Source organism: Ciona robusta, chromosome 1 (genome assembly GCF_009617815.1).
Source record: "Ciona robusta chromosome 1, ASM961781v2".
Classification (NCBI taxonomy): domain Eukaryota; kingdom Metazoa; phylum Chordata; class Ascidiacea; order Phlebobranchia; family Cionidae; genus Ciona; species Ciona robusta.
Window position 1 is genome coordinate 13,115,029 of NC_143235.1, and position 13,099 is coordinate 13,128,127.

At 30.9% G+C, this 13,099-nt stretch overlaps 2 protein-coding genes across 2 annotated transcripts; one reads left to right on the plus strand and one right to left on the minus strand.

Moving 5' to 3' along the window:
• Positions 1–9: 9 nt before the first annotated feature.
• LOC149743427 (uncharacterized) lies at positions 10–4,268 on the minus strand. The gene is made up of 7 exons (XM_089882089.1): positions 4,108–4,268; positions 3,498–3,599; positions 2,842–3,041; positions 2,397–2,559; positions 1,006–1,227; positions 590–676; positions 10–453 (listed from the first exon to the last, which is right to left on the minus strand). The coding sequence occupies exons 1-7, from the start codon at positions 4,138–4,140 to the stop codon at positions 265–267; spliced, it is 996 nt and encodes a 331-aa protein (XP_089738215.1). The 5' UTR covers positions 4,141–4,268; the 3' UTR covers positions 10–264.
• Positions 4,269–4,852: 584 nt separating this feature from the next.
• Positions 4,853–13,032, plus strand: LOC149743428 (tyrosine-protein kinase Src42A-like). Its single transcript, XM_089882020.1, has 10 exons — positions 4,853–5,118; positions 5,656–5,775; positions 6,342–6,480; positions 7,563–7,684; positions 8,010–8,173; positions 8,772–8,940; positions 9,283–9,441; positions 10,483–10,661; positions 11,089–11,245; positions 11,992–13,032. The coding sequence occupies exons 1-10, from the start codon at positions 5,013–5,015 to the stop codon at positions 12,201–12,203; spliced, it is 1,527 nt and encodes a 508-aa protein (XP_089738146.1). The 5' UTR covers positions 4,853–5,012; the 3' UTR covers positions 12,204–13,032.
• The last annotated feature ends 67 nt before the right edge of the window (positions 13,033–13,099 follow it).

A 13,099-nucleotide genomic window follows, 5' to 3' on the forward strand; every position in this document is an offset into this window, starting at 1 on the left:
AAATAAAAGTCAGACTACATATTGTTTATTGAAAATCTTTAATGCAATTACTTGAAGACAATACAATTCGAATTTATTATTTCAACGACCTTGAAATACGATCGAACCAACAAGAACATTAGTGCAGTTAATTGAAACCTAACGATTCAATGAGAGCACTTTATACGGGAGTAAAAATAGATACAGACCCATTAATAATGGATGTTGACAGTTCTTAAAAGGTGGCCATCTTGGCCCCCGTTTCCATTACTAGATACATAAGCCTCACATAGCGCTCCGTGTGTACGTGGCATCAATTTGCTTCAAATTTGGCATAATGGCCATTAACCTTCTGCGGTATTGCGTGGCATGGGAAGTCTGTAGAGGATTGTGTTCCAAGTAGACGGTAATTAACTTGGGACATTTCTTTAGTTCGTCCATATCGCTCCAATCATGGATTTTGTTGTCATTTGCCTGAAATAAAGCAGGAGATTAAAAAACGTATGCACAAGAGTTTTTTTTTCTTGTGCATTTTAAATTTAAATGTTTGATCTACTTATCTTTAAAAAAATAGAATAAAAATAAAAATTTAAGTATGTATAATAATTACCCAAAACTCTTCCAGTTCTGACAAATGAGAAAGATTTTCTACTCGTGTTATTTTGTTTCCAGCAACATCTAATGTCTGAAGATTAGCCTGCAAGAAAAAACATTATAATTACAAATGTACAATCAACATATATATATATATATAAGTTAGCACCACGCCAAAATTGGGGAATACTGACAAAAAATATCCAATTTTGAAATCTGAGTGGCAGAAGTAGTTTTGGCATTTCGAATATTTGTCACTTGTGAATTAATGCATTTAGATTTTGATACTAAATGCTTTAATTCATAAAATAAATTAAAATGAATAAATGTGCAGTCAAGACTACATGATGAAATGTAATACAGTTAAATTCTTCTATTTAAACTCTAATTATTTTTCGCTTAACAATTCCTCCACAACTAAGCACAACTTACATTATTTTCCAAGCCTTCAATTTTTTCAATTGCGTTGTGGCTCATATAAAGCTCTTCCAGATTAGTGAGTGCATCAAGACCTTCAATCTTTGTTATTCTGTTGCTCATGAGAGCTAAGATTTTCAGGTTTTTCAGCTCACTGAGGTTCCCTATAGTTGTGATTTTGTTTTTCCCAAGATATAATTCTTGAAGATTTGTGAGCGTTTCTAACCCTTCAATCGCCTGTTACAAAAAATGTTTAAATAAGTAGAGATGATCCGAGTTTATTTTAAAATCACAATATATGGAGTTTTCAAAGAGATAAATAAAAAAAATGATATGTTTATTTTTAAACCCATTATTAATATGGTCTATAACTAGTGTTATTTACAGAAAAAACATTTCAAAGTCTTGTATCAATAATATTAATATATATATAATTTTTTATGTATTGTAATGTTATAGAGCATATGAATGTTACAGTTGCTTACAGTTAAATAAGTAATACATTACAATTACTACATTTTCTAAGACAGGACATATGATTAATTGATTAATCATCATGTAACATGACCTGATGTTGATTAAGTTAGGATTTGAGATCAAATGCATACAAATATGCTTATGATGTTCATTAGAATTTAATGATTATTACTTTAAAAAAGTTTCATATTTAAGGTACAAGTACATATAAAAAAATATTTAAAAAATTAAGTGAACTGTTAAGCATAAAGTGTGAGTCTGTCAATTTAAACTTAAAAATGTCAAAAGACTCTTAAAGAGCGTATTCAACAGAATTCCCTATGTTGTAGTAGTGATGATGTACCATATTTTTAAGTTGTTTTAAAGTTTAAAAAGCACTAAACTTGTGAAATTAAATATTAATGAACTTTCACTTTTAACCCAATGCAAACACTTTGCATATTCTCAAACGGGGAAATTTTGACAGGTAAACCTTTTTCATATAAAATATGTGCAGGTATTTCAAAACTATTTTATTTTCCTAACAAATGTTCAGAATTCAATTAATGTAACACTTATGACCAACCAATACAGCCTTGAGACATAAAAACTATGATATTTTTTAACATTTTAGAAGGCTTTTTAAATTTATAGATTCAACAACTTTTAATGTATGGACTATTACTACCTTTAAAAAAAATTTTCATTTAATGATAGAATGTTTTACTATCTACAAAAAAAATAAATTAAACATTGAACGTTTTCCAATATACACTAACATGCTTTCTCCCCTATGCCCATGTCATAACTTAATTAAATAATAATTTTTATAAAAAAATAGTTTTTTATCTGCATATTACTACCTCATGATAAAACATTTTTGAGCTTTAAAATTAACTTTAATTTATATATTTGTTTCATTATGTACACTTATATACTTTTTTCCTTACCCTAATACGGTTATCACCGAGCTCCAGCATAGTCAGACTTGTTAAGTGACTAAGGTTTTGAATTTTCGTGAATTTATTTGTCAGCAAATAAATTTTCTTTAATTTGACAAGGTTTTCTAATCCTTCGATAGTTCGCATAAGGTTGAATGACAAATCCAGAGATCTGGAGAATATTATTACTGGGTTACAACAAAATTGGGTCTGGAAAATAGAACTTCATTCAGTTCATGTATAAATGATGAATATAACTATAAAACTGGGGTATAAAAAATACACAGAATTTTCTGGTGAGTTTTAATGCGAGCATTTCAATGGAAAAAAACGAAACTATACATGAACTAGAAATATAATGTTATAGCTATGTTATATTAAACAATATAACAGTTTATTATGCCATTTATGATACTATAAAATTAAAAAAATGGTCGAAATATCTAAGACTTACTCTAGCAAGACGAGATCTTCCAAATTCTCAATTTTCTTGATCCTGTTATCATAAAGGTCAAGAGAGGTAAGAGTTGAAGCGAGACAACCAAGACCTTCGATTTGTTTTAGCAGATTATTTCGTAAACATAATTCTTCCACTTTTTTTAGTCGTTCAAAACCAGCAATACTTCCAATACGACAATGTTCCAAATCAACACACTGTAAATAAACATTGTTTATGAAAAGTTTTTATATGACATATTTCATATGAAAGAAAACAATTTGTATATATATATATGAGAATGAATCATAATAACTTATTTTTAATTTGTGAGGAAGGATTTTTACAGTTAACTTTATTAGTTATAAAACAGTTGTGCTATATTACAATTCAGTCACTTGAAAGTTAGGGTATTTAACTTTGTAAGTCAATGTTTTTGTGTTTTTTTGCTAATGCCAATAATTTGTACAGCCCATTAGTAATTGGATTGGAACAATGACAGTTAAGTGTCTTGCCCAAGCACACACGTTCACAATGGTGGCAGCATTAAGTCTCTAACCCACTATTCTCTAGTTTCAAGACGAGCAAACACTGTATCACAGCATCCGTCATTCTAGGAATTGAATTTACCCGGAAAAACAACTTCATTATATCTAAGTTTACCCTATTATAACCTCTGCATCTGGATCAAGCATTTTCTCCGGGTTAAAACTTTCATCTACGATTTCATTTGTTTTTGTAGGAAATGATGGCTTGTCATCATCTGATAGTCCATCCTGTAATACACAATGTAAGGATGTAAAATGGCAGTGCATTAAATGTAAAATAATTGAAATAAATTTGGGGGTACGACTGACAAATTTATACAACACATTGCAACTTTGTAGAGTGTTTTTTTTGTATTGCTGACAATTTAGACAACTTATTAGTGACCACAGAGTTGCAGCAATTGCCTTTATATGTCTTGCCCAAGGACACATAGGGCCAAAACAGTAACAGCGTCGAGCCTTGAACCCATAGCCTCTGGCTTGGAGACAGGCGCACGATAACCGGTAACCATGTTGCCAAGACACCGAACTAAACACATCCAAAATTGTGTGTATTTGTGTAAAGTTTACACACTAGAATAACAACATTATTATTGATCATAAAAGTGAAATTATAGTAATATGCAGAAAAAAATCAAAAGAATTTTTCAAGTAAACATATATTTTTAATAAACTATTTCACACTAATGATATTACACTAGGCTTTATAAATGCAAAAAAAACGTTTCTATCTTACTTCAACATTGTCGTTTTCTTCTTTTAAAGACATGCTCGAGGTAGAAACTGTTCGTCGCACAGACAGTTAGTCACGTAGTCATGAACGCAACAACAATGAGTACCAAATGAAATGTTATGAAATTCCTAGAATTCTGTCAGAACCTGGAATAGTCATAGAAATCTCAATACAAAAAAAACGAAAACAAATTTACATTCCCTTTTACGCATTTCGTAAGTACTGTCTTGAGCAACTATTTTATCATTTCTTTTGCATGACAAATAAACAAAGTTTTCTTTCTGTGTTTTTTGATGTCTATGGTAAAACGTTTTTGCTTTTAAACACGTATTTTGTCATCATTTCAATGCAGTATAATATGTGCCCATTCATTATGGTTCTGCTTCCTTGTTCTATTTATAATTTTGTCAGAATTCTGCATTTTCAAACAGCTGATCTGTAAACGCAGTGAGAACGTGACTAAATGGCTGCTGTGTGTGTAATTTTTATTTTATGATTTTTCGCGTTTACGCCATTTGTTTTACAACAAATTACGTCTTTAACAATGTGTAGTAGCAGTGTATTTCTGGTATTAAACTACAGTTACTTTAAATGTAAAAATATATTTTAACTGTAAGGAAGCGTAAGCGTGTTTTAACAACTGTTGTTTTGTCGCTATATCCTGCCCTTTCGTTTAGAATATTCGCTACCGTAATCGAAGCGAAAAATAAAATTATTATATTATTACTATCATTTGTATATTTTGTAATTCATTTCAAATCTCTTACAGTAGGTAATTCGTTTTTTTGGTTGAGACGAAACAGGACCGTACTGCAACAATTTGGATAGGATACCCTGTGTATGCTTCCATCGAAGCTGAATAAATTCTCAAGCTATTCAAAGTGAGAGCTACATGCCGTCTTGAAATAATGGGTTTTTGTTGGTCCAAGTTCTTAAGTTGCATCGGCCGCAATGTTTCATCGGATGAAAATGAATCTGTTCATTCACCACACGAGTTTCACAACATAAGGAAAAGTGAGTTAAATTTAAATCTTTTTTTTGCCTTTTCGTGGGGCAAAGTGTATATTTCTTACAGACTTACGCTCAGTATGTAATACAATGCATTACACTTGGTTTTTGTCAGTTACGTTTTTTGGCACCTATCTTTTTAATTTTAAATCTTCATTATATCGAATACAGCCATGTTTTTATTTAATTATATTAGCTAATAGGCTATCTAATATTTTTTTCTGCTTTTTTTGGAAATAAATGTTATTCACATTAATCATTTGTCAGCAATGCGTATTATAGATAACACTATTAAAACACAAATAGGGCCACACAACAGTGTTAATTGTTAATATCCATCAACCGAAATATTGTTTGTAACACAACCACACTTTAACCAATATTTTCTATTTATTTTTAAATAAAAGTTCATTATAAAGACTATTATTTTGTTAATAATTCCCATCTCTATGTTTTTTCATACCATACTATCTAGATTTTTTTTAAAATTGAAATTGAAGTTTCAAACATTGGAAAACCTAAACCTTGTCTATAATTTATTAGCTGTGCAAATTCATACGATACCTGATCGTCCGGCTCCAATGTTACCACACAATGAGGAAGTTTTTATAGCTTTATACGACTACAATGCGCGTACTGCTGATGATCTAAGCTTCCGAAAAGGTAGATTTTTGACTTCTATGTTGTAATAAATTAAATTCCAACACCTTACATGGAAAATATAATTTAAAGAAATTGGATATGGTAAATTGGACTTTATTTAGTAAATGTATGATTGTATGAATATAACTATAAAACTTGGGTGCATAAAACAAGAATGACCCAAGCTTTTAAAAAGGTAGATCTTTGACTTTTATGTTGTAATAAATTAAATCTTATCACTTTAAATAAAGTGCCAAATTCCTAGGACCTTTAAGACATGATCTTTGTTTTTGAAGAGCTTAATAAAAAATATATATGTTATTTCATGCGAATTTATGTATGAAAACTCTGGTACACAATAATTTACATTTTTAAAACCTGATCTTCGCTTTTAGTTTTGAAGAGATAAATAAAAAAGAAGCTATGTCATGCAAACGTGTATTAAAATTCTGGAACTCAATAACATCTTAAATAGGCTTATTACTCATTTAAAGTTATTTTAACTTTACTCCGTTTAATTAAAAAAGGTGGTTTAACTTTTCATTAGTTAAATTTAAAATATTTTCACCTTATTCTCGCACATTCAGGAGACACATTGTATATTCTTGACCGAAGTCAAGGAGATTGGTGGAAAGCGAGATTATTAACTCAAAATCCAACCAATAGTTGGGAAGGATTCGTTCCTTCAAATTACGTCGCGAAATATTCTTCTCTTGATTCACAACAGTAAGTCTTTAACATTTTTTTGTCACTGGTAAAGAATTTTTGGTATGTTCTGAAACGTATTAGAAAATTCTGTGTTAGGGGTTGGTAGTTGGGGGTAGTAGGGGGTTAGTGGTTTTGGGTCTTAGTCGTTAGGGGTAAGTTAAGTGGATAAGGTAGACACCTGAATAAATAAACCTTTTTAATGTTTGCTAGTTAAAAATAGTTATCTTACTAGTATGTGCGCTCATGAGGTGTAAATGTTTACTTAGTTATATCATTACGTTTAATAGAAGGCATTATATGTTATTTATATCAATGGCTTGTTAATGCACTTTCACAGTTTTTTTCCAACATAATGGTAATACCACCATAAATTATGTGTGATATCAGATTATGAATTATGTATGCGCAAACAAATCAACTCTAATTAAATATTACCCAACTTTGCCTAGAGATCAAACAATAAACAGAAACTGTTTTTCAATCGTGTTAATTTAGTATTGAATTTTATCTTGTTATGTGTAGTCCTGTTAAAAAATAAATTTAAATAAAAATGTTCCCCAACATATATTACTGTCGGAATAAATGGCTTTTAAAATAATGTATATACACCATATATATATATATATGAAGTGTCACACTTTAACAACTGTGTCAATTGGTATTGAAAAAAACAAATATAAAATGGTTGGCATTAAATCTAAACCTTAATAGATAGGCTGCTTCTTTCATCCAAGTATGAAGTATTTCAAATAATAAATCTGTGTTAATAATGGGTCAAATCATACCTAAATATTAGGTCCCATAGGGGGGCATGCTATAGGATCTAACCCACGTGTAATTGAATAATACATATATATATTATTATATACTGTACTGACATACTGTTGCTGTAAGGCAAATTTATACTATTTTTGGTCTCTCTTGCCGTCGCTTTCTCCTTTTGCCGTGGGAATAATACAATACATAAACAGAGTAAAATGACACAGTGTCATTATTTTTGCCGGGAGAGCCTCAATACACATGTATATATTCTTTTTATTATGTTACTTAGTACACAAATAATACATATATATATATGTATAATATATTCTTTTTACCAGATGGTACTTTGGCAAAATTAAACGGGCAGAAGCGGAGAGGTTACTGCTCATGCATCATAATACTAACGGATCATTCGTGATAAGGAATAGTGAAACACGACCAGATGAATTCTCCTTGAGTGGTAAGAATGAATAATGGTTTCGAGTTCGTGAACAAATTTTCTTCTTTGGTATTTTTCTTTTATTTTATCATTTTTGTTTATTCATTTTCAGCATTTTTAATTTTTTAATGTATAAAAAAAGTAAAGAGTTGTGAAAAAATTCCATGGTAAAAAATTGTAAGAAAAATTTTCCAAAACATAAGTTTGGTCAGTATTTGTAATTTAACTATCATTTAAGCAAACCCTTTTCAATATAAATGTGTGGGAGTAGTCTAGACATTACAAATCAATATGTATCATCACTAAAATCATTTATGACATCATAATTCTATTAATGTTGTTACAGTACGTCACATGGGTGAAGCAAAGCATTACAGAATACGAAAAATTGATGATGGTGGTTTTTATATTGCTCGACGATGTGTGTTTTCTCATCTAAACGAAATGGTTGAGCATTACCAAGCAAACAGCGATGGTTTATGTATAAAGCTAAGCAGTCCGTGTAAAAAAGTACGTAACTTGTGCATAATTTGTATAGCCCAAGGGAGAAATAATGGGTTTGTCTGTTATTTTATCTACTTTGTATAAACACACATGTAATGGTAGAGTTATACATAAAACAAATATTATATTTATTTTAGTGATTATTATATATAATACTATGTGGTAAGATGAGATACCTTTAGCACATAATATCCAAATATACTGACCGTGTTTTAAACAATTAACAACGATGGGAGTCCTGAGGATACTGGATACGCTTACATATTTCTTTGAATGTTCTTTGTTTACTACAAAATGGGACGAGAAAATAGAATGAAAATCTGTCCCATCTTCCTCCACCCTATTTTAGCATTATTTTTATCCAAATATATGTTACAATGTTAGACTGCAACAGTAACATCAAAAATATTATAACACAAAAGGATTCGGGATAAACAATCTTTTAGTGTTATTTACCATATTTATTTACTGTTTAACATAAAATGCTTGTATGTTAAGTTAAAATGCTTGATTTTGGATTAAAAGTCTTGAATCAAATGACAGATTACACAAACTTATGAATTCAGTCAGGAAATCCCAATTCAACACCTGTATTTCTTGACAGCTTGAGATCCCACAAACAGCAGGTTTGTCTCACGACCTTGCTGATAAATGGGAGATTGACCGTAAATCTATTGAACTGAAAAATAAATTGGGTGAGGGTCAGTTTGGTGAAGTATATGAAGGATTATGGAACAGAACAACCAAAGTCGCAGTCAAAACACTAAAACTTGGTAGGTAACTTGTTTTCAATACTGCATTATCATTTTTTATCTATCATCTATATTGAAACCTCGGGGCTATGTATAATGGTTATGTTACTGAATTTGTGTAATGGCAGACATTGATAAAATTTCTGATACCTAGCATAGTATTGAGAATGCATCTTTTCTGGCCTAAATTATAGGTCTAATGGCCGATCACGCCATAGGATCTCACTTACATGCAATAGAATACATAAATTATCTATGCTGTTGCTGCCTGGTATTTTTATACTATGTGTATTTTATTGTGACCACATTTTACAGGCTCCAATTTTGTGTAATGGCATTTTTTACTTTTATTGTTTTTTTAAGGTTCAATGGATAAAGCAGAGTTTTTACGAGAAGCTCAACTTATGAAAAAACTTCGACATCAAAAACTTGTTCAACTTTACGCTGTGTGTTCGCGTTCAGAACCAGTTTATATTATCACTGAGCTAATGTGCAACGGAGCACTTAACTCATATTTACAAGGTGCCAAAGTGTTATATATAATCATATTTACGAATATATTTACCAGACTTTTATATGCTCAGGAGGCAGGGATAGTTAAATATGCTTTCCTGTATAATAAATCTTTAATAATAAATAGTTTGTACTGTTTACTTAATAATACTACATAGAAAATTCTAGGGTTGGCCCGCCTACCCTGCCACCCCAGGTTTGGCGCCTATGAAGGGGATTTTACAATAATGACATAAATTTCCAATTTTCATAATAGTAGTACTTGGCTAAGGGCATAGACTAGGTCTATTACCCATTATGTCAATTAGGCTTAAACCTGTTTTAAAAGACCAACTTAATTAATGCCTAGACCATCATTACTAATATCCTAGTCTGGCAATGTTAAACTTTGTATACTTATTATTAATCATAGTTATAGTTACAGTGCTAACTAAGTTTAGAACAGTGTGGAAATGTTGGGAAACAAATGTGACACATTTGTTTTTAATTGTTGCTTTAAATGTTAAATGTTATTGTGTCTAAAACCTTATGATGTAACAAGATTATTGTCCAATATTATATTACATGCCTGTAAGCTAAATATATTAATATGTTTTGTGATACTTGTGATGTGTGTTTATATGCCTTTCCTATTATATAAGATTAAGAATATAGTTGGAATTAAAGTATTTTCTATTTGGTTATTGGTACAACATTGAACATACTTAAACAACTTTATATTTGTAAATAAATTCAGCACTGTAGCACAGTGGTTAGGCGCCTGTCCTTAACCAAGAGGTTATAGGTTCAAGGCTCATTGCTGCAACTGCTGTGGGTGTATATGTCTTTGGGCAAGAAACTTAACAGCAATTGCTCCAACCAAGTTATCACTAATGGTTTGTCTGAATTGTCAGTCATACAAAAAAAACACACACAAAGTTACATACATGGTAACTTGTGAGCTAGCACAAGGTGTAAGAAACAGAACACCCGTATTATAACAACTGTCGTTTTCCCGCCATGCGAGGATAAACCAAGTTACATCTAATTCAATCTGTTTATTTTACCCAGGTAAAGGCAAGGACCTGCAGATTCCCACTTTAATAGACATGGCAGCGCAAATAGCTGCAGGGATGGCTTACTTGGAAACAAGCAACTATATTCACCGTGATCTTGCAGCCAGAAATATCCTTGTTGGAATGAACAATATTTGTAAAGTTGCAGATTTTGGTCTGGCAAGAGTTACACAGGTTTTATCTTGTTCAAAAAATGTGCTTTGTGCATGAACATTAATAATCTAAATTGGAATTCAAAAATTTTGTAGTTTTAAGGGGATAGTAAGCCTTGTATGTTCTACAAAGGGAATAACTTTTTTGATTGGTGATATAATTCTTTTAACTATTATTTGGTTTTCAATTTAATTGAATAAACGTTGTGCATGAACGGAAAAAGTTACAGTTGTTATACCACGGATGTTTTGTTTTATACACCTCGTGCCCGCTTACAAGTTACCACGCATCGACGCATGTAACTTTGTAGCTGAGAACTTAGACAGCCCGTTAGTGTTTACTTGGTTGCAGAAAATGCAGTTAAGTATCTTGCTCAACTTTTTTCAACCATCATGCAATTAAGTCAGCAATCTCAAAAGGTTTAGAATTCTTGTTCTTAATTTCACAGAACGAGATTTACGAGACAAAAGAAGGAACAAAGTTTCCAATCAAATGGACGGCACCTGAAGCTGCTACAATGCAACAATTTACCATCAAGTCAGATGTTTGGTCATTTGGTATTTTACTCACGGAATTAGTTGGAAAAGGCAGAATGCCTTACCCAGGTAAAATACAGTAAGGACTTAAACACTTGGTGGTATGGCTGCTTCTTTTAGTTATAATGACTATGTTGTAACTCTGCAAAGAATGCGACCAGCTGATAGCTTTGCAAAGACGTTAACACACATAAGGCATAATAGCGAACAGTACTATTAATAATATAATAATAGCTTCATTTGTCTCTTCGATTACTGTAGCGAAGATTTAAAAATATTTTAAATGAAAAAACAGAATATAGCGGCAAAACAACATTAAAACACGATTACAGTTAAAAACAGATTTAAATTAAATTAGTAGAAAGGAATGTGTTCGCTACATTCAGCAGACAAACAACAAATTATCTTAATAAACACTCTTAGTGTAATGGTACATTATTGCTAAAAAATTAATCTCAGAAATTTCAGAGATAACAGTTCGAAGGTTAGGAATTGTTGCCCTTGAATTTATAGCCTAGATATATTGGTTTGTGTTGCAGTCTGTGCTACTGGTATCTATTTGTACATGTTGTAATTTCTGTTTACACAAAAATATTCAACTCACCCAATTTAAAATTAGAATCATTTCTTAGAATTGAATAAACCTGTTACAGGTTCTTTTCCACAAAATGAAAGTATTAATCTTTTAATGTCTATCTGGGTAAACATTTACTATTATGTCAGTTTAACTACCATTTTTATCACTTCAAAATTTAAAAAATAGCTATTCAAATTTACGTAATTCTTTTGTAGCAGTGTTTCCAATTTTTTTCTAGGTATGACAAACCGTGAAACACTGGAGCAAGTAGAGCGTGGGTACAGAATGCCCAAGTTACATGGCTGTCCTGATCAACTTTATGAAATTATGTTGGCTTGTTGGGACAGGGATCGGGAAAAACGTCCATCTTTTGAAACTCTACAGTGGAAATTAGAAGAATTTTACTTTGTAGATGACGGGATATACAGGGAGTCGGACTATATACAATAATGGCTTAGGCAGTAGTTCAGCCAGAAAACTTCTAATGGCCCCCCTTTTAAAAAAAAATTAATTAAATAAAATTTAATAAAAATACTAAAAAATGATTTATTTTTGAAATTTTACCCTTTTTTTTCCTGGCTGCGCCATTTTTTTGCAGGTCAAACTTTTGCAGTGATAAAACTTTTCAGGGTAATGGAGATTCTTGGATAAAATAGTTTAAATCAATTTCTTACATGCAGCCAAATGATTATGTCACATTGTTTTATCATTGCTGCTTGGGAATTTATTTTATAAATGCCACATTCCAGTATTTTAAAGTAAAGTGTACTGTGGCCTTAAATTCCAATAGCATTGTTATTTTTACCAAAATTTTTCAAAACCTAATGTTAGTAACTTTTTAATTTGACGATACAATTTCTTTGTAATTCATTTCTATATGCATAGCTTCTCACAAAGTACCTTTTAAAATAGTGAGATTTTTTAGTGCCAATCTTAATGATATATTTGTTTGGATTCATATATTTCAGTAATTTTTTACATGACATCTTGTACAATTAAATGAAATTTTAGTTTCATACATTTTTACCCGTTACATTATTATATTGTATATTTGTTATCACTTTATTTTCCTGAATACGTTTATTATTTTATCATTTTAATTACGCTTGTTCTGTGTTCGTTATCATGGTGCCTTTCTTCATTACCTTAAAATTCAATGTTGCAATGTGAAACTCGTGTTATGCGTTTTATTTTTACCATGATGCTTGAAATTGTGAAACAGCAGTGAAATTGTGTTTTAAACAGTTGTTGAATAAACTGTTGTTTCTCCCTCGCCAAAGACTTTTAAACTTTTCAACAAACGTCTCTCCCCTAGCCCCCTATTTCAACATACTCCCCTTTCCTAG